Source organism: Diadema antillarum, unplaced genomic scaffold (assembly GCF_040938485.1).
Source record: "Diadema antillarum isolate AM-2024a unplaced genomic scaffold, OU_Dant_1.0 seq00000097_RagTag, whole genome shotgun sequence".
NCBI classification, from domain to species: Eukaryota; Metazoa; Echinodermata; class Echinoidea; order Diadematoida; family Diadematidae; genus Diadema; species Diadema antillarum.
In genome coordinates, this window is record NW_027271186.1 from 36,380 (window position 1) to 61,766 (window position 25,387).

Consider the following 25,387-nt stretch of genomic DNA (forward strand, 5'->3'; position numbering starts at 1 on the left):
TATGTGTGTGTGTGTGTGTGTGTGTGTGTGTGTGTGTGATAAAACAATATTGAGAGAGCTTGCTAGCAGTTCAAAGAAATTTATGTGATGTAGCCTTTTTATCCACACACCATCGATCTTTAACTCCTCCAGTCGCTGAAATTCTCATTCTCTGTGAAATCATATATGTATATATATATATATATATATATATATATATATATATATACATATATATATATATATATGAAGAGTTTGTTTGCAAATACCGATAAGTCCATTTTTGAAGATTTTGAAGTACGGTCTCTGTCATAAAGTACAAAATAATACCTTTTAAATGATATATTGGTCACTACATATAACGTTATATTTTTGAAGTTATGGTCAAAAGAAGCAAAAATTTTCTTATTATTCTCTTTGTTTTTCTTGACCTTTAATCGCAAATATCTCCATTTGACAAATATGGACTTATTGGTTTTTGCAAACAAACTCTTCATATATAATTTATTTATTGATGGATTTATATATACTTTCTTCTTCATACAAACATAACTTTTTTCCCGAAGGATTCTTCTAACCCTCAGTCATAGGGTTGATAAGAGCCCATAATGGCATGAGGAGCATAGAATTGAAGAGATTTCAGACATTTTACTTCAGCTTTAAACTGAATTCCATTCCTCCAATGATGCATTAGTAGAAAGATGAATGAAGGATATGGGAAAGGAGATACAATGTATGTGGACTCATGTTTGAACAAATGATCTTTCATATCCTGGATGTTGATCAGCAAACAGCAGCATAGTACAGTGTAGTTGTGACGACACATGCAGTAATGCAACATGCTATCTAGACACTTGCAGGTATTTGATCGGGGAGGTACTGTAGTACATGTACCTCCTTCATGTGTTTCAGCAGACACAGGTCAAAGATTCATTAACACGCAATATACTTTAAAGAAATACATAATTACTACTGGTAGTCGGATACGTTAAGCATTATACGGTCCTATGAAAAAGTGGCAAAGGACCTAACCAATACTGTACAAATTAGATATGGTATTGCTTCACAAATATTCACTGCTCTGCACACCGATCTGGACCCATTTCATAAAAAATAAAAAAATAAAAAATTTGCAATGAGGGCAACTCTTGCTGGAACGGCAATAGTAGTAATAGTAGCAATAGTAACAACAAGAATCCAGCTTCCTGATTGGCTGTTGCTATGAGAAATTGCTTTTCCAGCAAGAGATGCCATCCTAACATGTTTTATGAAATGGGGCCCTGAAGTACATCTCTTTTCTTTTGTTTTCCTTTGTGAAAAAAAAAACAATAAACAAAGCCTATTAGCGAAGCAGTTATGGCTTTGGGGAAAAGGAAGGAGACTCAAGATACAAAACTATCAGTCAAACAAAAACATGAATTTTACATGTACCTTTGTGCATATTGAAGAATTGTGAGCCAATGGCCTGTATTTCGTCTGTTTATACCTATAGCATCACAAAATTCACAACTATACTCTCAACGACAAGTCAATTTTTTTTGGGGGGGGGGGGGTGCAGTTATGCAGTTTTGACAAAACATGATTTCATATTTTCAGTATTTTCTGAAGAGACAAATCTAAATCTTGAATATGGAATCAATGAATTCAATCTAAGCAGTGTCTTGATTTTACCGTGGTCTTGTAAGTTTGATCCATGCTATGCTTTTTCATTTCAACCCACGAGCCAACTACAAGCGAAACTGACCCCTCAACAGTCCATCTTACCACTATGACTATCTTTGAATAGACTGTGTGCTTATTCTTTGAAAGGCATAATCTACCATTTGCGAACAAAACAAAAACCCAGCTCTAGTGCTTCAAAATAGTTCTAAAATGTGAGTGGAGAATAGAAGCAACCAGTGTTAAAAAAAATAAAAATTAATCAGCACGGTATAATCAATGTTAAGTATTATGTGAAAATGTGAACGATAGTTATAACAAAATTGTGTCTAGACTAAACCGTCTACAGTTATGGTTTGGTGAGAAAATAGTGACATCTCCTTATACATGTATTTAGGCTTTATTGCAAAATTGTTTGGTACCTCTGGGATGTTTTGTGATACAACTGACCTATACAAATATGCGTCAAATGTGATAACTCAAACATTTTTTAAATCACCGTTCCCAGTGGTGAGTAGTACCTTTAAAATCCCTTCAAGGTGACTATACTTCCTTAGAGATGTAAATCCTTTCTTTGTATGGTCACAACAAAGAGCAGCAACGCAGTGTCCTTCAATAGATTATACGCTTCAAAGCTCTTCTTTTCTGGCAAGTAAGTACATCGATATGCTACTTTCTATGTAGTGTGTCAGTTGGTTTAGGGACATAAAATTTTGATGAGTCATTATAGCTATAAGAGTAAGTTTAATGGAGTGGTTGTTGGTTTTGTGATGTATTTGCAAAGAGAGTAACTCATATCGAAGTGATCCAATATCGCATAACTGTACAATTACATGACAAAATACAATGTATAAGATTCTTCTTCTGGCTATACTGCCAAAAAAACAAACAAAACAAAACAAAACCAAAACAAACTAACAAACAAACAAACAAATTAACAAACAAACAAAATCAATCTGTTTATCGTCTCTGTCTGTTCATATCTATCTAAGTTTCTAGCCCCCTCCTCTCCGGGGCCCCTTCACATATCATGTTTGGCTTCTATATCAAAGCCACTTTTTACTATTTGCAGATGAAACAAAAACTCGTTTTTAGTTCTTCAAAATAGTTTCAAAATGTGAGTTAGGGATAAAAACAACCCATGTAAAAAGTTGAATATACAAAATTTGAACACTATAATGGTCTTGAAATTGTACCTAGAATAAACCGTCTACAGTTATGGTTTCTTGAAAACAATAGTGATACATGTAGGTCTATCTCTTTATATTTTAGGCTTCATTGCAAAATCTGTATGTTTTGTGACACATCTGACCTATATAAATATAAATAAATATTTTTGTATATAAACATGTACTGCTTCCAATGGTAAAAAGTAGCTTTCTTTTATATTGCGAGATGGGTTTTGAGGTGAATAGCGGAGGTGGCTCCCCTGCTGCAAAGGTCAAGTGCCTTTTTTTGGGGGGGGGGGTTGTTTTGTTTTGTCTCGTTTTTCCAGTTTCGGTCGATCGTCACCACGATCACACGGTCGCGCACGTGCACGCGGTGGTGTCGGCCACAGAACTCTTGTGTAAGAGTTCTATGTCGGCTGGCTAGCGCTGCTCGTCATCTGTAAAAAAATATATCGCCACCTACGTTCCAGTATCGTACAGTCTCTGGCAAAATGGCTGCGCCCATGGCAAAAATGTGGTGGTGGAGACTCTCACGTGCATCGTTTAACAATCGAAGACGTACGCTGTATTTATATAATGGCCGTAGCTTCTATAATGCCCGGAAATGCTATTCATCATCCGGAGACACAGGCACAAGAAGTTTGTTATCAAGTAAAACTAGCAAGAACAATGGTAAAGTTTAATGATAATTTTAATTCTCCTGATTCTCATCCAACTCTCACAGGCACACCATGGCATTGGCATTGCAATAATGGCATTCCATTGCACGCGGCGCGCTAATAGGGACTGTACAGCAGTATAGTCAGGTATCCTATTACTGAAAGGTATCCTATTACCGAACGCGTACTTTGCCAATGGAGCGCGTACAACAACTCGAATACGCATTCATTGCGTACGCGCTGTTATCTGACAGGTGAAGCCAGTGCCGAAAATTGCTAAACTGCAGCAAAAAAACAACAAAACAAAACGTAATTTACCTCAAATTTACGTAATAATTGCTAAAATTTCGATGTTCGTTGTCCTGCGTTAATAAACATTGACCGAAAATACAATGTACAATTTTCCCCATACAGAGGGCGCACGTTCGGTAATACAATACGATTTGCATCGGTAAAAAGAGACAACTTTTGTGGAAGGGTCATTTGAAATACAGATTTTTTCTAGAAGTTGGCTTATTTTTCAAGTATTTTCATTACAGCTAAAGTCATCAGCATGTCAGTTATCAATAAGGATATTTTTGGCTGAATTATTGCATAATGTTGCCCGTTTGGAGCAATAAAACAAAAATTGTTCGGTAATAGGATACACCTCCATACTAGTTGAGGTGGGGATTCATGTTTTGAACATTCCTAAGTGAGATATGAGAAACCTCTTATGAAATAATTTTATATGAAAGAGCATGTAATTTTAGGAAGGATTCAACATTTGTTTGATGGAAATTGGTTTTCAAATGGCTGAGAATAGTGAGATATCCAAAAAAGTGATTTGACTGATAATAATAAAAGGCGACAGGCCACGCTTTCTATTAGGATCTCTTTGTTTCACCTTGTTTTTGGATATCTCGGCCATTTCAAAACCTATTTTCATCGAATAAACTTGGCCATAACTTTTGATACTCCATAGAATTGCATGCTCTTTGATATCTATAGAGTGGTTTCTGAATATCTCGCAAACCGTTCAAGGACTTAAAGCTAAATCCTCACCTCAACCAGAACTGTACACACCCTTTAAATTTAGTTTCTAAAGGCGTGACCTTGTATTGTAAGTGATATAAATGCAGTTTCGCTCCTCCTGCTGCACGCGCGTGTAAGCTAGGGTTTAACTTTTGTTAGATTTCTAACATTTGTTAGTAAAATTAAGTAGGCCTAGGTCTACGTTTACTTGTATTTACTAATGCTGGCTACGCTAGTTTTTATACACAGCCTTGTACTTGTCACTGTACACAAGTGCTAGAGCATGGGTATGCCTAACTGCGACCAGCAGCCCCAGACGCATAGCGTAATGGGGCTGCGGACTGTAGCATTCAGGATCATGACAGGGTAGTATCGCGGATGAATATCAACTTAAAATCGAAAAATTTCTTCAATTTGAAGACTTACCAGTGAAGTTGAAGGAAGTATTGACAACAGGCTTTGGGCAACGTTTGGTTCTGCCAAAAGTCCCTTTATGATCAAATTGATGACTTAATGTGACTCAAATTGATGACTTAATGTGACTCTGTCCAGAGGAACCTGGGAGAGCTACACTGAATTGACGGCCACCGCATGCGCACACAGACATCTTGTCCGGTCAATGGATTTGAAATTTGTGCGCATGCGATGTGCGAAAACAAGATTAATCGTCATCATCTTTGGGACCATCTCCGGGATCCCCACTCGAGATGCGGTTCACCATTTTGAACATATCACGTAAGAAAAATGATCTGAGCATGCGCGAATGAATATTAATTTCAGTTCTCAGCAAGCCGTCCTGCTTTTTTTTTTCCACATGCATACATTGTGTATTATAATATGTGCTATGTTTTATCCATACCCGATAGACAGCAAGGCTGTTAGCGCATGCGCTGTGTAAGTTGTACTACGATACAAAGTGTGTAAGGACTAAAATCTCCGATAAAATCTTTCACGGGGGGGGGGGGGGGGGGGAGTTGGGATAACAGCTTGCAGAGGGCATTTCTTGACAAAGAAGAGATCTAGTATAGCTATGGTTTGAGGTCAATGTAGAATGTACTGCCCTAGGAAAATACAGCTGGTTCAGTAGAATTAAAGGTAAGTACCGGTATCTGAATCTACATATCTTTATTTTTCTTTTTCTTTTTTACTCTCTTGCATGCCAAAAGGAAAATGATGTGAAATTGCACTTTTAAGCTTTACTGCCTTCCCCTTGCAAAACTAGCTCAATATGGATGTTTACAACATGACTATAGGCATAATCATGTGACGCCAAGATTAATATTCATTATTCAGATGGACATCTGAGTTTCAGTTAAGATACTTCATTGTGTCCCTTGTACAAAATAGCACTGATGTAATATGTTCACTAGTATAGATTTGAATGTCAAATTTTGCTACATGTACTTCAGGTTCTTCGGGCTCCTTCGCCACTGTCTTCCATGACATGACGCAATCCAGAAAGCACCAAGCCTCCAGGAGTCTTCTGGTCCGTCTCTCCAAGGACACACCCTTGGATAGCCTTCTGCAGTATTGCAACAGTCAGGGAAGAGTCAAACACTACTTTACATACTTCCAGAAGGTGAGAAGTGTGCCAGCCACTAACCCGTTGAGGACTAGTCCCAAGTATACTCGGCAGGTGTCTATGAGAAATGCGTGTAGTAGCAAAATCAGTCCATCCTCAACAGGTTAAGAATGGATTGGCGTAGTATGAGAAGGATGAGCTATAGATGAGGTTACGCATGTTTGTTTGTTTGGTTTTTTTTTACATATATTTGCTGATTTGGTTGTCTTTTTTTTGGGGGGGGTGTGGGGAATTCAGCCTTTCTTAATTCAATTTTGTCTTACGATGTAAAAATCAGCAGTACAAGTAGATTGAAAGAAAGTAACTACATGATGATCTGAATCTGTTGTTTACATCTGCTGTGGCATCCTACATGTTTGGGCCATTCAAAACAGCAGTGTTGACCACATGACTGTGATGATGATATTTTTAGTGACTCTCAATTCCTTATGAAAAGGCATCAAAGCAAATTATATTTTGATATATAGTGTGCATGAATGGGTAACTTCCTTTGTAGGGAGATATGTAGGGCACATACCAACTCCATTCTTCGATGTGTCTATAATGTGGACAACAGGGTTTCGTGCTAAGGAAACAACCACATGAAATAAGTGACAGGTCACAAACAAATAAAAAAAAAGGGAGAAATACTATACTAGGGAACTGGTACATGTACACAGACTATGCTGACTGTTCTGAAATATGTATAAGTGCACTGTTAGGTTGTTGTAGCCTGAAAATTCTTTATTTTGTATTGAACTATATCGCGATTCTTTCTTTTGTTACAGTTGTCAATACTCTGTTCATATCTACTTTCCTTTGCCAGCAAGCTCATTATGTTGTGGTGGAGTTTAGCAGCCCAGACACTGTTCAGCAAATCAGCCAGAAAGCCCACAACTCAGATGGCAGGCCTGGCAGTCAACACAGCAAGGAGGTGGCGGAGACGAGGTTCCTCAGCTTTTCCCGACCGCTAAAGCAGAGGGAGAAGACGCTAGGAGTCAAGGAAGAACCAACCATCTTGAATAAAGACCTGAACAGCTCCGAGCTCCTCTTCTCCATTGCCCAGGCAAAGACTGTAAGTACAGGTTGCACATACAGCTTTCACTACATAGAAACTGAGTGACAAATTGCCCTACATCAATCTAAATTAGCACCGATTAATCAATGTGTTAGCAGTAGCATTGATTAAAAAAAAGTATTGGTATGGAATTTTTTTTTTAAATTGACTACTCCTAAAACACTGATTAATTGGTGCTTATTTACATCAATGTAGGGCAATTTGTCAATCAGTTGCAATAAAAACAAGTAGATACAAGAATTAATTAACTTTCACTTTTTATTGTTTGTCAGACATCTGCAGTACATCATTGTTCACTTTCTGACATAAGTATCCAATGTTGTATTTCATTTTTATCTCCTCTTATGTAAACATTATGGCAATTTTTGTGTTAACCATGTGGAGCATTCTAATCTTTAATGCCCTGGGTTTTCAACCCAACAGCAACATCTTCCTTTTGATGTAGACTATGTTTTGAAAATTTGTAGGTTATTTTGTAAGTCTTTTTTTTTATGCCTCCGCCACGAAGTGGTGCCGGAGGCATTATGTTTTCAGGTTGTCCGTCCGTCCTTCCGTCCGTCCATCCGTCCGTCCGTAATGAATTTTGTGGACAGCGTAACTAAAAAACCTTTTGAGGTATCCTAATGAAACTTGGCATGTATGTGTATTAGGGGGTGAAGTTGTGCCTATCAACTTTTGGGTGCACATGCTCAAGGTCAAAGGTCAAAAGGTCAAGGTCAAATACGTAAAATGTCACTATTTCCACCATATCTATGCAATGCCTGAAGATATTTTCTTGAAACTTAGTGTATACATGTATTACCCAATTAAGATTCTCTGGTGAAAGTTTGGGGTCATGAAGTCAAAGGTCAAGTAAAAATATTAAGACTTTACGTTTTTCTCCGTACCTTGGAAATTGTTCAAGGTATCTTCATGGAACATAGTATATATACATGTACTGACTGGCAGTGATTATCTAGAGAATTAGGGTTCATGGGGTCAAAGGTCAGGGCTCAAAGGTCAAGGGCAACACTTCAAAATTTTACTATTTCCCTTATATTTATGCAATGCCAGCAGGATTTTTTTTACACTTGGTGTATGCATGTATAACCTAATAGAGATTCTCTGGAAACTTTCTTTTTTTTTTCTTTTTTTATTTGCCTAAAAGGTCAAAAGGTCAAAGATCAATGGAAAGTGCTGAACTAACTTTTTCCTCCATATCTTGGAAGTGGCTCAAGTTATCTTGAAACTTACTACATATTTATGCATTTTCTGCCTGACTGCCTGACAGTGATTATCCTATGCATTTTAGGGTCAAAGGCCAGATGAAAATGGTAACAATGTACTTTTCAATACAGAAATTGCACTTATTCTCCATACCTTGAAAATTACTCAATGCATAAATTTATGAATGGGTCAAAGTCAAGTTAAAGTCCTTAAATCCCCAAATAAATGCTGTCCTATTCATCCAATTAAACCTAGGTCAAGGAAAGTGAACATTCAACACATTTGTGACAAACTTGTCATTTTAATATTTTGCCAATTTTGTGAAAATGTAATCACACATTGTCCACATTTACTATAGACCTATTAGGAGAATCATGCATTATGGCGGAGGCATACCAGTCGCCTTAGCGACATTTCTAGTTTTTTTTAAAGTCGGAGAAAATGGTTATACTCTCTGGAATACATTATCGATTTATAACAAGTGATAATTACAGACTCGATATATAACATTCCAATCAAAACACCACCAAAGATTCATACAGGTGCACAAATATGTAAATTATGTGTCAGTGACGAGCTAGGAGAATCGCAGTATTTTACTTCAGTCATTGATTTCTGACAGCCGTTATTGGCAAAGTAAGTATATGTTTTTGGCAAAGTAAGTATATAGAAATAAAACAAAATAAGTTTTTCTCGTATTCTTTGTTTTTGTATGTATCAAGAAATTTAGATGTTAAGCTCATGAAATATGTGTCATTGATGCACTATGAGATCCAGCTTGGTGATGAAACAACATCATATTGAAGAAATTACATGTTTTGCAAGATGTATGATTCCGTGCACATTTGGTGACCGAACTAACTTCGACTACTTCTGCATGAATACCTCCTATAATACCGCTGTCAAATCAGGTGGATGAGCAGTTGGAGTTGCTTGTCCGTAATCAGGAGCTGAGAGATGCCGAGACCAGGCTCCGGTTCCTGGCCTGCTCCCTGATGGAGGAGGCTTTCCAGCGCATCCTTCCGGACGCGACGCTGCATCCGTTCGGTTCGTCTGTCAATGGCTTCGGCAAGCGGAGCTGTGATGTGGACATGTACCTTGACAGGGGTACGGCACAGGGTGTCGTTCCACAGAAACAGGTAACCTATCAGCAGTTCAGTTTAATTATGGTCTTTAACCCTTTGACGGCAACCGCCTTTATCAGGTGCAGAGGGATTCATACCCTCAGACATGAGATTTCTGTCTGAGTTTTGACCTCATATCACTTTGTTTTTTGGTTTTTGGGGTTTTTTTTTAAGACAAACATATGTTATAAGCTCAGTGAGCAAACATAAGGTGACAACTCTATCATGCTTCCATAAGTATACAAGTGATGTAGCCATTCCAGTGATGAGTAATGGAAGTGGACTTTGGGTTCTAGAACTTCAAAGGTTCCAGGAATCTACAGGGCCAGCGCCATATTTTTCAAAGTAAGGAGGGGGTGGGGGGGGGGGGGGGTCCAGTTTGCATTTCTGGTGCCTCTTACTGGTTTCATCAGCTGACAAACACAGTAATAATAATAATCATAATGATAATAATAATAATAATGATGATGATGATGATTGATGATGATGGTGATGATGATAATGATAATGATAATGATAATGATAATAATAATGATAATAATGATGATATTGATGATGATGATGATGATGATGATAATAATAATGATAATGATAATGATATTGATAATGATAATAATAATAATGATGATATTGGTGATGATAATAATGATGAAAATAATAATAAAATATATCATTATCTAAATCAAAATAAAATTTAAAAAAAAATAATAATAATGTTCTGGGGTTTAAAAGAGAGAGTGTGTGTTGCACTGACCCTGAGCTGAAGGCTGTCACTGCGGTCAAGATGAGCTCAGCCTGTCTCTGGGAGTAGCATTTGTGTTGAAAGGTGTCATCCAAAAAAAGAATTACTTAGTCCTTGCAGATGGGAAACACATTCTGACCCAGGTTTTCAAAACATCTTTTCCATATAAACCAGATGGAATCACTGCCATTAAAAGCTTTTACAGCATACCCAAAAAGTTGCATGTGAACAGGTAGCCATCAAATTCGCATTGCCCTGCATCAACGTAAATAAGCATTGAATTGATCAGCATTTGGGTAGCCATGATAAAAGAAATTGTGGCCATACGTACTCCAGCAGGATTCGAACCTACGACCTCCTGATCAATTCAGTGCTTTATTTATGTCGATGTAGGGCAATTGTCAATAAGTTGCAATGCTTGCAATGTCTTGTACAAATAACCAATCATCTCCCTGTCATCAATCAAACAGCCTTTTTTCATGCACTTCTCTCCTCACACATTTCCACGACAGGGCAGGAATACATACAAGCTCAGCTACGACAGGCAGTCAGCTCACAGCGAGCGTGCTGCCACTCAGTCCACCCTCTTCACGTTGGCAGAGTTTCTGGAGAGACATGTCCCACAGTGTAGTTTTGTCACAAGGATACTCCGTGCCAGATGTCCTCTGGTCAAGTTCAAGCACCAGGCCACGGGGCTGGCCTGTGACCTTACTGGGGATAACAGGTCAGTGGTCAATCTTGTGTCCATGACTGAACAATCCTGTTACTATAAAGTTTCTCAAGAAATCCATGTCAGGCAAGGAAAGGTTCTGCTTCTTAGTTTGTTTAATACAAATTTTGGAAGGTATAAAAGAAAATCAATTTGCTTCCTTTTTGTTTTGTTTTGTTTTTGTTTCTTTTCTGATCAGCATAATGTTGCAAAAGCATTGGTACAATATGTTGCAATATTAAACAATCTATTCTTTTTCAATTTATTGACTTATATCCCTATAATTACATTCTGACCTTGACTATCCAGCCGTCTCTTATCTAGACTTCTCTTTCATCTGGATGCGTTCATGCCGTGAAGGATGAAAAAAAAAGGATTTCAACTCGATTAAAACTCCTACCAATCTCACACAATTTTCCTAGTATATTCCCAATGGAAACATGTGAATATAACATTAGAATTTTCAATTTCTATAAAAGTGGACTGTAATTATAAGTAGGCTATCGTAGATTTCATCCTTGTTGCGGTGTACACTACCTGCCAAGCTACCACTCTGTTTGTAGTTACATGGGATTGAACATGTGCATAAATGTTGTTTTTCCCATATCCGGCCAGATGGCTTATCTGGATGGGTGCCGGTTCTGACATGGGTGGATAACAGATGTTGGATTTCATACAGAATGTATATTTCATCTTGCTAGCTTTCACATATTTGTTCACTATTTATTTTTTTTTTTCAAAATTTAGATTTAACCATAGACAGTCCATACATTACCAAAAAAAAAAAAAAAAAAAAGAAATGTTCTAGGATTTTTCAAAGGGACCATCAGTGAAAATGATTTCTTCCTATGTAATCTTGATTCACCTTAGGATAGCTTTGAAGAGCTCTGAAATGCTCTACATATACGGCCGCCTGGATCCACGAGTGCGCCCTCTGGTGTTCATGGTGCGTCACTGGGCGAGACTGAATGGTATAACCCACAGCAACCCAGGGTATTGGATCACTAACTACCCACTGACACTACTCGTTCTCTTCTTCCTACAAACACGGCCAGAGCCTGTACTCCCAGCTCTCAGTAAAATTGCCCTGTTTGGTAAGTTAGTGAAACCATGTCTTTGCCAACACCACAGCATAGACTTTGAGGAAATGAATATCAGTCCAGTGTGATTTTTCTTTCTTTTTGTAAGCCAGCAAGGCTTAGACTATGCCCCAAAACTTGAGCAATCCCCCCCCCCCCCCCCCCCCGCACAACCAGCTGCACAAAGGGTAACTGAAGGGCATTATACCTGGAGACAATTGCTTCAGAGATTTATTAACCTATTTGGTAATTGGGTTTGGTCATTAGCCATGGGAATTCTTATCCTGGAAGGGATTTATGGTGGTAGATCTTTGCTTTGGATGATTTTACAGGAAAGGGAAGTTGTCATGAGGCTGTAAATCTCTTCTGAACTATTTAAAGTTACAAAATGGCTGTGAGAAAGGGGAACTCTGCCCATCTGAAGATATTCTTAGTCTGTGGTCATAGAAAAATCCAAAGTAGTAAAGAGCCAAATATTGAAACATTGAAGTGGAGTGGATACCTACACTAATTTTCTCATATTTGTGACACAGTTGTCAGTAATTCCATTTCATTTCTATTGTGGGTAGTGCACCCCTGGCTCCTGAAGCCCCCACATTCTAATCTGAATACTAGGGAGCAGCATAGAATGTGCTTTTGTGAGCCAAATCTTTTTGGCTTTTTGGCATTGTGCTGGGAAAAGTATTGTGGACAAAATCTTAAAAGAATTTAGTGTCAATAGGGTAGAGTCTAGAACATGAACCTTCTCAAATCAAGTCCTTGTTGAATGGTGTTCACTTTGGTCTTGCAGAGCCCGTCCTCGAAGGCATGGAGGAGGAGGAGAAGGATGTTGAGCTAGTCTTCTCCAATGCACCTCACATACCTGCCTCTAGGAACACAGAGACTCCAAGTAAGAAGTGGCTTGTCAACTTTGTCAGATGGTTTATACAAGTAGATACCTCTCTACACCCAAGGATAAACATAGTACTTTCCAAAGACATAGATTAACACATATATTTAACAAATTAGGTCAATCATGTGACATTGAAAAAGAGCGATATCTGTAGTGTGTATGCAATAGCATTGTGCCTTTAATGAATATACCTTATTGTGATGTCTCTTTTGATGCAGCCTCCTGTTGGGTCACACATGCTCTAAGAAAAGATGCATGTTTTTTTACTAGCACTATGCACCGTCACTTTTATCGTACATTAGTGACATTTAAAATTATCCTGTTCACCATGTCACCTCTCACTGACGCACGACACTTCTACCATCCCGGGAAAGTTTCAAGGAACTGCTGAAAGGGATTACTACTTCAAGGTTCAAGGTTTTGATTCTTTGAGAATTTAGTGTTCTATTCCTTTGCGTAACCCTTTCATACTATGCTTTGTTTGCCACAGGCTGGAGCACTTTCTTTCTCTGCCATCTGGCACAGTCTTGAAACTAATTATCAATGAATAGAGATTACCTAATCCCCTAATCCCTCTTTGTCACTATGGCCTTCTTGTTAAAGTGAAGCACTTTGCTACACCTGAGTGGGCTTGCTAACTGTTCACCCTGGTCAAGTTTGGAGGGATTTAATACCTAATGCTGATTAAAAAGCTGTACAAGTTCAGCTAATTGGCCAGACACATAACAGGTCAACTAAGGAATAGCACATTGTTCAGTTTGTAATAGGCAATGGGTGATTTCAAGTTCGGTGCTAGTGCTAGTGCTAGTGCTATCTCAGCACTAGTAGCACTGGCGATAAAACCGAACTTGAAATCATGTCGGTGTTGGGAGTTGACCTCAAAATTATGATGTATTTTCGGTTGCTGGTGCTGGGCTCGGTGTTGAATGTCGTCTGCTGAACCGAGCTCGGCCGTTTGTGTTAGCGATTTACGTGCTTTTCCCCATTGACTAACACTAGCCCCTAGGGATTATCAGTTTCGTCATTTCAAGTTCGGTGCTGATGTTAGCGTTGCCGTGCGAGACTCATATTCACGTCCATAATAGATGCACGTTTTACGTGCAAAGTGTATGCTAATAAAGTGGTCGCCCATGTAACGTACTCGAACACTCTCGACATGGCTTTATAGATCTGAGCCTGGGAGCAAAATTAAGATAGTTGTATTTTGGGGAGTGGATGAAATTTGTGGCATTTTAATTTGTTTTCCTCACTATGTCTCTAAAACTAAGCAGTTTTGGCTATATCTTTTAATATTTGACTGTAATCACACGCTATCACTTTTTTTGTCGCGCAATTCCCGCGGAGCTCGCGGTGCTGGGATTCCAACACCTAGTGCTGGTGATCGGTAATTTTGATCGGTATCGTCTCGTTAATCACAGGGTGAACAGTTAGCAAGCAAGTTGGAGCTCAATTTAACGCTGTTATTCGGGGGCTAGCACTAGCACTAACACTAGCACCGAACTTGAAATCACCCAATATCTCAGTATTATAGATTATTATCAAACATATCTGTAGATACGTACAGAATGAATGACTAAGTATAAGAATAGATAGAGAATTAAGAGCACATACTGGGAAGTAGATATATATATATCGTCGCTGGGGTGACAAGACCTCGTATCTACAAAATGTCAAATGTTCAGGAGAGCCAAAAAACATGGCGGCCAAAGAACTATACCGAATGGGAAACCCGTTCCTTTGACGTGCCATGGTGCCTTCATTTTTGGGGTAAGACAACTAGGATTTGGACAGGACATCACTTGACCGATTATTTGACCATACATGCAAAAAAATAATTTTCACCAAAATTGCAGATACGAGGTCTTGTCACCCCAGCGACGATATATATATATATATATATATATATATATATATATATCCCCACCCACAAATGAATATAAGAACTTGTGTGATGGATGAAATTAACTTGCCCTTTTTAATTTTTTCCCCTCTTATCCTTTCACCAAAGCGGAGCTGCTGAGAGAATTCTTCCACTTTTGTGCATCCTTCCCCTTTGAGAAGTACGCCCTCTCAGTCCACCATGGGTCAACCTACCTAAAGCCAGTCACAGGAAAGGCCCTCCCCCTCTACATTGAGAACCCCCTGGAGTTGGAATTGAACACCTGCAAGAACGTCACGGGCAACCTGGTGGACCGCCTGCGTCGCCTGTCTCGTGAGGCCGTCAAGACCATGGACCAGCTGGAGTTCTACCAGTGCGATGGGGACAGCAGCAGAGTCCACTCCTGGGGCCTGGGGGTCCTTCTAGTGGGCTCTGTCCACGGCAAAGGACGGAAGCGGTCTGCCGCCATGGAAAAGAAACTCGGTGCCATGTTTAAGGCTCTTGGCAAAAGGGACTATTCCACTTACCCCAATGTGGACAGCTGGTGGCACAGGTCATTGTACAATGGACATAGACCAAGATGACCAGTCAGTCACTGTGCACTGGGCACAAACTAAGATTTGAACATCGGTACCGACAATGTAATGTTCATCACAAATTTGTTTCTTCAAGAGCTACCAATGTCACGTGTGCAACCAACCTGTCTTCCGCTGCCCAAACTACAACGTTTGTCAAGAGGAGATTTATAAACAAAGGTGCTCCTGTGGCACAGTAACAATATATGGGCATGCATGGTCAATTTTGCACTGGTAAAACTCATAAAGACAGTTGAGAGTATGTTGCACATCAACCTATGCTAAATTCCACTCCGCTATATGTTCTGATAAATCTCTTTACCAGATGACAATCATGACTTTGGAGGATAGACATGTCTGGACTTACTACTGAATAGGCTTGCTTTGTATGGAACATGCATCATGAAAAACAAAACAAAAACACAGCATAATAACATTTCTGAGAAGATTAAACTATGCATGCTGGTAAATCTTCATTGCATTTTAGATCAATCAAACAGCATCCAACAGAAAAAGCTTCTTTCTACCATTGGCAGTGAGACGAAATCCTGACTGACCAAAACTTTGTTGGGTAAACGTGATCAGACTTTCTGCTGCATAGGCTCCAACATGCTTTGTGTTGACATGCATAATAAGAACAGAACAAAACCAAAACTAAATATGATTTCAGAAGAATAAACTATCAAGTTCCATTGCATTTAGACTAACCAAATAGTGCCTGACAGCAAAAGCTTCTTCCTAGCATTGGCAGTAAGACGAAATCCTGATTGCTGGTGAGCTAGTTCCATCAAAGGTGCTGACTGGGGAAGTGATATGACAACGTCCAGTTGGCACGTAGGCCCAGATATTTTTGAATGCTGTAAGTGCTGTTTTTGTTGTTGTTGACTTTCACAATTCAGTTGTGGCTTGTGAACTAAAAGAACACACACACAAAAAAAACTACTGCCACCTGCATGTGTCCTGTGTCGCCCCCCCCCCCAAAAAAAAAAGAAGAATAAAGGTCTAAGTGCACACCAGTGCATGTACAGTCATTCCTGCATTATGATGTTGTGTTTTGATTAATATAATTTCACTGCATTATGAAGGTGAGACTCTGCAGGCTATGGTTTAAGTAGTGGCCCATGGTTAGCAGGGATTCAAAGTATTGCTCATGAGACAGGGAATAATTTTCCTGGTATCACATCGCAATATGCTATTCATTTTTACACCACTGCTACACAAACTATCTTTTGTGTAGCAGTTTTCTTCCATAGAAGTGTACAGGATACCATTTGAAATATTGTTCATCAGCTGAAATTGCTAATCAAATTTGAGTTGAAAAATCATTCCCTATGAGACTCTTCTCATCCTTCCAGATGTCAAAATTTTTTGAGGCATTACAACCACATGGGTAGAATTATGTAAATGCGCAAGACTGACTTTGTGTATAGTCTGTTAGCATTAATTCTTTGTTATGATGGATATGTGGTCGTGTGCAAAATGCGGAATACTTCCATAATCACTGTCCTATTTCTATTTGCATAGACAGTCTCTGTATCACATTTCATCAGTTATAATAGCGAGAGACTGATTTTTAAATCATATTACACTGAAATATATACACTGTGTATACATTTTTTTTTCTTTTGGCTTATAACATATTGCAGTTAATGTTGCTACATGCCAAAGGCTACAGCAAGTGGTCAGTAATGTCTGCCCTTTTATTCTTGTTTTTTCTTTTTACTTAAAAAAAAAAAATGGATTAGCTGTTTTCATCCAAGTCAGGACAAATAGTAAAATCTTGTTTAATATGCAAAGGCCTTGACTGTTCCTAGCAGAGCAGCTCTATTTGTTGTCCTGCCTTAGGGATCCTCCAATTGGCAACACATTTTAACAGATTAAGTTAATCTTTAAGTTTCAAATTGGCAGTCCTTTGTATTCCTTTGCTGATTCTGAGCAGATTTAATGAATTGAACTGTTTTTGCATAGCAACATTCAGAGTGATCCATTTAATGTGGACAAGGTGATGATATCTGCAGCAAAATAATACAGTAGTAGGATTGGTTCATCCTGCCTAGTATTATTGGTCTTCAAGGTTAATGGATGCCCTAAATGTGTGTAATGCAGATTTGCTAACCACCAAGTTGAATATGCCCCTCAGTTGCCATGTTAATATCATGAGCTGACAAGAAGGCTAACAATACAACAACAAATCACATTGGAGGGGGGGGGGGGGGGGGGGCCAAGTATCATGCCAGAATCTGACTATACAAGGACATTCCTTTCTTTATCAGACTTGATTTGTTTTCAAATCCCAGTGTTATGTAATACACCATTTTTGTCTATGCATGTTGGTGCCTTTAACACCATGATGTGTGCCAATAATTCTCCCCATTGCTTATAACTATCAAAGCTCAAACAGCGGTGGTGCCACTCAATTTCCATAACAAAATGTGTGCACAGCGAGAGTTCTCTCTGATCATACACAAAAAATATGGAGCACTGCTTCTATCTCCAAACTACCATAGTTTTGTAGATTTTCTCAGCAATCGCATGTGTTGGGAACAGAATATCAAGTTATAAAGCTGTGAAAGCATTTAAACATTTATGTTAAAAATACATTTCATATGCAATAGGAAGAATTGTGTGTGACAGTCTGTCCTTGATCATGCATAGTTATCAGGACAATGAAAATATGATAGAATTTTGAGTGTCAGAACATATTTTGTGTAGTAATTATAACCTACTGATTTGTATGGACTTGAAATCAGACTCACAAAGACTCTTTTCAACATTCATAGAATCAATCAAAAAATAAATGCCAATGAAACAAACATAAGTATGTGCCAGTTCTCAGCAATGTCCTGTTTTATATGTGATATTTAACTTATTCTGGTATAAATCCCCATGCTCTTCTTCTTTGTGCTTGACATACTACTGTTGATTCAGTCTTTCATGTTTGAATCATTGTTTTAAAGAAATTTTATGGTTATCCCCTCACTGAAATACATTTCAAGTGACAGTGTTGAATGGGATATTGGATACACAATGGAATGAATTTCTAGATGAAAAAAAAAATGTCAAATATAAAAACAAGTTGTTATCATGTCATAACAAAATGTTTTGTTCTGTTGTGGGTTTGGTCCCATGCCACAAGAAGAATTTGCTCTCAAACTGTGTAGGACAAGACAGATATATCTCTCTATCAGCTTATGTGCACAAAAGACTTCAAAATCTTTCCTGCATTTTGAAAACTGCAGAGCGGAGTGATAAATAAACCAGCATCATACGTAAAGGTGATGAAACAAGAAATATCTTTTGTGACAAATTATCACACCGTCCGTGTCTTCATGTGTAGCCTGTCCTGGAGCATGTCGAGGCATTGTCAATAGAGATCTTCTTCACAAGGGTTCCTTCCACATAAAGGCCCGAATTCACGAAGGTTGTACAAATGAAACCATGGACAAAAACCATGGAGCGCCAAGTGTCGCATGGAGTATTTCGTTACAAAATTGTTCATTTCGTCGACAAAATGACCGTTTCGTTAATGAAATTATCATTTCGTCCACGAAATGTTCATTTAGTTACAAAATATTGTCATTTCGTTACAGAATAATCATTTCATCGACGAAAAGACTGATTTCGTAACAAAATATTCCGTGCGACACTTGGCACTCCATGGTTTTTGTCCATGGTTTAAACCATGGTTTCATTTGTACCACCTTCGTGAATTCGGGCCAAAGAGTACAAAAGGAGCTCATACAGTATGCCATATTGCTTACGAGGGATATCTCTTGATGCGTATTATGTGACAGAGGTTTCACAAAAACTGAAACGAGTCTCTTTGCTGTCTGTCAGTCAAGCATGCAACCTTATATACCTTTGCATACATTGGTACATACAGTACAGTCTGACCTCTTCTATCTGGCCTCCCTTCATCCAAATCTCTCTATTATCCAGATGCGATCTTGGGCGTGATTTTTATGCCTCCGCCACGAAGTGGTGCCGGAGGCATTATGTTTTCGGGTTGTCCGTCCGTCCGTCCGTCCGTCCGTACGTACGTACGTACGTCCGTCCGCTTTCGTTTACGCGATAACTTGAGTAATATTTACTGGAATTTTACCAAACTTGGTCCAAGTATGAAGTATGATGGGGCAATGATTTGATTAGATTTTGGGTGAAATCGGCTAAAGGTCAAAGGTCAAGGTCAAATCATGAAATTGTATCCGTTTACGCGATAACTCAAGACTGGATAGAGCAAATTTCACCAAACTTTGTTGGAGGATGATATATGATGGGACAATTACTTTATTAGTTTTTCAGTGAAATCGGACAGAGGTCAAAGGTCAAAGATCAAGGTCAAATCCTAAAATTCATCTGTTTACGTGATAACTCAAAACTGGATGAAGCAGCTTTCACCAAACTTGGTCCAAGGATGATGTTAGATGGGACAATTAGTTGAGTACATTTTAGTGACATTGGCAAGAGGTCAAAGGTCAAAAGGTCAAGGTCAAATGCTAAAAATGTTGCTATTTCCCCCATATCTATGCAATGCCCGCAGTTATTTTCTTGAAACTTAGTGTAGACATGTACTACTGTGTAAAGATTCTCCAGAGAGAGTTTCATGTCATAAGTTCAAAGGTCAAAAGGTCAAAAGTTAGGTGAAAATGTTGTAATATCACTTTTTTCGCAAATGGTTCAATGTATCTTCATAGAACTTGGTACAACTATATGCATGTACTGACTGGCAGGGATTATCTAGGGAATTTAGGGGTCATGGGTCAATAGTCAGGGGTCAAAGGTCAAGGTCAACTCTTCAAAATGTTACTATTTCCCTCATATACTAGTATATGCAATGATTGCATTATTAGTTTTAAAATTTAATATATGTACATGTATTGCTTAATGGAGACTCTCTTGGAAATTTCGAGCCAGAAGGTCAAAGGTCAAAGGTTAAGGGTCAAAGGTCAGGTTTAAATGAAAAAAAGAGGATATATTTTGTACTATAATTACACTCTTTCTTTGATACCTTGAAAATTATACTCAATGCTTAAACTTATAATAAGGTCGGTCAGAAGTCAAGTAAAAATTTTCAATTCCCCAAATATGTGTACCTGCACTCTTTAATAGACCATTATAGCAAACCCAGTTCATGGAAAGTGAACATTCAAGATATTTCTGACAAACCTGTCATTTCGATATTTTGCCAGTTACGTGAAACTGTCATCGCACATTGTGAAGACATTGTACTATACACCTATTGGGAGAATCATGCATTATGGCGGAGGCATCAGTCGCCATAGCGACATTTCTAGTTTTTTTTTTCGATGTAATGATTATAAGGAAAAGGGGAATTTCAAACTCAAACAAAATTCCTACACAAACTCACATGAATTACATATTATTGATGATATAATTAACATACATTCACATCTAATTTTCATCTAAAAAACATGCATTGAGACATTTACTACCCTCAAAGCACCACAAAAACATGGACAGAAAACTTTTTCATTAGTACGGCACGGTACCAGCGATCGTTCTTCGGCAGCTACGTGTATTAAACATTGAGTCTCCCATATCCAGCCAAATCCCTATCTGGATGTCCGGATAGGAGAGGTCAGACTGTACCTGTGTGTACACACCCTGGCAGGATTATTGCAGGGTAAACTTAAAGCACCACTTTTTCTAGTCAGCCTGCCAATATTTACCAAGTACAAGTATCCACAAAACTGGATGTGAAGGCAGGTCTGGACACCATGATTGGCCAATGATTCAAGCCACTTGTATGGATGGATTTCTTGGTGACACACAGAGCGCTAATTTTCTTTGGGGTTACACCCTTTAGAAAACATACAGTGCACTCCCATTATACAGTGCACTCCCGTTATAACGAAATGCTCGGGACCGGCAGTTTTCTTTCGTTATAACGAAATTTCGTTATAACCGAACAAATACAATATATAACAAAACCAAGGAAACCACGCATATATATCATGTTCTGTTTGTTGAATACTCATCTTACACTGTGCAGCTATGTGAAACGGGATGGTACACTGTACATGTACCTTTTAAATTTCGTTTGGATAATCACATTAAAGAGAGCATAAAATTGACGGAAACTTGTGCGTGACACACGGAGCGAACACAGCGTGATGTGAAGCGTTCGCCCATGCTTGTTCCGGTACGTATTTTCGAAAGCGATCCGCATTTCGTTGTAACGGAGCACATTTCTTTTGTTTTTCTTTGTCCGTGGGGCTCGGAAAAGACTTTGTTATAATGAAAATTTCGCTATAACCGTGTTCGTTATAAGCGAATTTCGTACCGTAGACATTAATGGCGATAATTTTGGGACCAGAAGTTTTACTTCGTTATAACCGTGTTCGTTGTAACGGGAGTGCACTGTAGTAGACACGGTTATTAACCCTATTCTAACTGGGCTATTTGAGACCCAAGTTTTTACTGGGGAGGGGGTCAATTTGACCCCCCCCCCCCCCCTTCAGATCTCGGCCGCCGATCACACGATTGCCGCAAAATTTTGCCTGAACATAGGGCCGGATGTCAACTACAAGATTGCATGGTCATACAATAGAAAAATGTTGATTTCATAGTTTTTAATAAATTAATTATGCAAATTAACGCATGAAATCATATTTTCACCTATAACTCCATCAAAAAGACTGAAGAATTGCTAAATTTTTGTGTCAGAGTTCCTCAAGACACATCAAGCAATTTTCTTGTAAAAAAATAGTGCAATCAAAATCAGATTCTTTTGTTTTTATTGTTTTAATTTCTTATGTATTTTATTGTTTTTTCGATCTTTTGTTTTCTATTGTTTTTTTGCCAAAATTTGTTGGAGGCACTTTTTCAAGCTTATCTACATTAGAATTGATTTATTTCAGTGGTTAGAAGTTGAAATAATCTAATTTATATCAATTAAACAAAAAATACACTTTGCATTGGATTTACACCCGAAATCATGAATTTGAGCAGTTTTTGGTTGACATACATATGCAAAACATTGTGTAACTTCAGAACGATGTACCCGGACGTCACAAATTTGGTCTCAAAATATGTGGGAGACTTCAATGAAAAAAGTCATGAATAATGCGGCAAAATCTTTGCGCATTGCGGAATCGTGGCGCGAAACGTCGAGGGGGGAGGGGTCAATTTGACCCCCCCGCCCCCCCCCCCAGTTAGAATAGGGTTAAGAGATCCCGATTACAACAAAGTAAAAATTCAGGCCCCAGTATTAACAGCTCTATATTTTTCATCATTTATTTGTTCCATTACAAAGGAATTTTAATACTGTAAAAACAAGGAATGTTCGCGTGCATTTTAATTTTGCGAATTTTGCAAGAGCCAAGATTCGTGAAATTAAAATGCACGCAAAAGTTCTTGTCTACACTGTATGCATTGAATGTGAGAGGCAACTTGTGAAAATTTCATGCCGCAAAAAAGGCCGTCGGCTCCAATTTGTGAAAATTTCATTCCGCGAAAATATCGTGTTTTACAGTATAATGAAAGAAAACCGCCGGTCCCGAGGACATTGTTATAACAGGAGTCGACTGTACACAATGTATTCCTGCCACCTCAGAATCCATGATGTCAACTACAGTATCTTAGTGCATGGCACATATTTTATTTAATTCTTCTTTTTTTTTTTCTTACACACACACTCACACACACACACACACACACATTTTTTTTTTAATTCTTTATTCAAATTTTGTTCAGTGCCACAAACACACATGCACACACACACACACACACACACACACACATTTTTTTTTTGAATTCTTTATTCAAATTTTGTTCAGTGCCACACACATAGACACAGACATACACACAAAGACAACCAGTTGACAGCTGTGGCACAGTTCAAGGTATCAACTACAACATTTTGAGCACCATAATAAAGCAGAATGTGTCTTAAATTTACACACACAAACATGGACAGCATAAATAACAAGGTACAGACAGGAAACGATCTCATATTTTACATTGCGTCATCCATTTAATGGCAGTTACTATTCACAGAAAATACTTCAGTTTGCATGACTTCCAAAGGATACACACCCACCAGATTCCCTTGCTCATCTCTCTCCTCCAGTCCTTCATATTCAAATGGATGTGGTTGTGGGAACTGATCACAGCTAGCAATGTGGATCTTGAGTCAGTGGAGGCTAACAAACATAGTGGGATTCTTCATGTGATAATGCTTGAAGGGCGAGGAGTTTGCACCCATCCCCCTCCTCCTCCATTCACCAAAACATCTGGGGGCTGTTTCACTTCGCTCTAAAATCAAGCCAAAGTTAAGTTCAACTCATCGTAGGGACAATTTAGGGATCAGTCAGTCCTCAGACGAAGAACTGTTTCATTGAGCCATTTGGAAACAATATCTTGCGCTCACCCAGCCATGTTCTAGAAAACATCTTGAATGTCTATGTATCCTTTCCAAGTAGATCTGATTTATATCTACCCCAAGTTTAGGTTCATTGTTTGGTTTGATATTGTTCCAATGTCAGTGAAACAGGGCACAGGATAACCAAACCTTGAGATTTCAGAGATTATAAATTAGTTTTTTTTTTTCCCATGTTGTTCCAAATTTTATAAATTGAGCATAACTTTGCTGACCAGGTTACTCATACATTACTAGTCTTTGCATACCTCAGCATGGAAGGGTCATACACAGGTTCCCCCAATGCTTGTTCCCCTGATGCCCCCCATCATAACAACATACTGATATCTGTGTGACATATCCCACCCAGCTATGGAAATTGCCTAAAGAAGGTATAGAGAATAGCTCATCGCTAGTCATAGAAGGTAAACACACTGTCCTGTCTTCATACATCAGTCCACAAAGTTCTTGTCTTGATTCTCACTTGTACAGTAGAGTCTCTCTTTGCTATTTGCAGGAGGCTTTCAGAAAATATAGTTTGCAGTCCAATACATTTTGATATAATTCTAGCTTTGTGCTGCCTCTTAACAAAGGTATTCATGGAATCAATAATACACGGCAAATTTACATGTACACAGCTTTATCAAGCATTCCACTGGACCAACTGAGCTGCCTTGTTGCCTGCACTCTCCACCTGTTATATCCATCAACCTATCATTTTCATATTGTGACGAGATGCCAAGAACATATCTGTACAGAGTGATGAGAAATTTTGATAGTAGATATACCTGTACAACACAACCTCATGCCTACTGCTTAATACTTGTGCCAACTTACCGTATCTATACAAGATAAGCGTAGTATTTACCTATAAAGCCATACATGCTGCTACATCTACAGACACACATAACATCACTAAATGAAGGATTTTACTACAAAGTAAAGTATAAATTGGGGTAGGATGCCAGAGGAGTTTATCTACAAGTTGGTATGACTGGAGAGATAAGGCAACATGCACTGTGTGAACAATTTATTATGTCCACGGTGGCGGAAAAATCTTGTGAAGTTGAAGTGAATGTCTCGCAATGCAAAATGTCTTGTATGGGAGGCTTTCTAAGCCTTTACATGGATACAGTGAGCATGACTACATACAGGGAAGTACACTGCAAACCGGTTCATTGGCATCAAGTCCCTCAAATTCCCCTGAGCTTCAGGGAAGCCCATTAACGTACAGGTGTATGTGCATATTGTGTTCGTAAGACTGCACTGTATGATACATTTAATTTTTGTACTACATCCAATAGTTTTTCATGTATGTGCATTAATACAAGCATGTCCAAGACATTGAGTAGTTCACAAATCAGACTGGTTACATGCTGTTCATTAACAAGCAATGTGAATACCTTTCAAAAAAACAAAAACAAAAAATTGAAGGGGAAGAAAAAAACAACAACATCAACCCCCAAACTCCCAAACAGTGCAGTGCTTTGGCAAATCCATGAAATAAATCCCTTGTTCGATGCATTGTCAGTTGAAAAAAAAAAGTGAACCATACTGTGACATAAGAATACACCTTCACACAAAGTTGGATAAACCATGTACTAAAACTACATTTTTGGTACATGTACCACTTCAGTTCCCACCTGGAACACCACAATTGACTGGTGATATTAGACTGCACT

General features: G+C 38.5%; 1 protein-coding gene across 1 annotated transcript; it reads left to right on the plus strand.

Moving 5' to 3' along the window:
* The first annotated feature begins 5,924 nt into the window (after window positions 1-5,924).
* On the plus strand, window positions 5,925-15,712 carry LOC139726734 (poly(A) RNA polymerase, mitochondrial-like). Its single transcript, XM_071637727.1, has 7 exons — window positions 5,925-6,059; window positions 6,868-7,116; window positions 9,237-9,464; window positions 10,704-10,915; window positions 11,771-11,994; window positions 12,770-12,868; window positions 14,880-15,712. The coding sequence occupies exons 1-7, from the start codon at window positions 5,925-5,927 to the stop codon at window positions 15,332-15,334; spliced, it is 1,602 nt and encodes a 533-aa protein (XP_071493828.1). The 3' UTR covers window positions 15,335-15,712.
* Window positions 15,713-25,387: the final 9,675 nt, after the last annotated feature.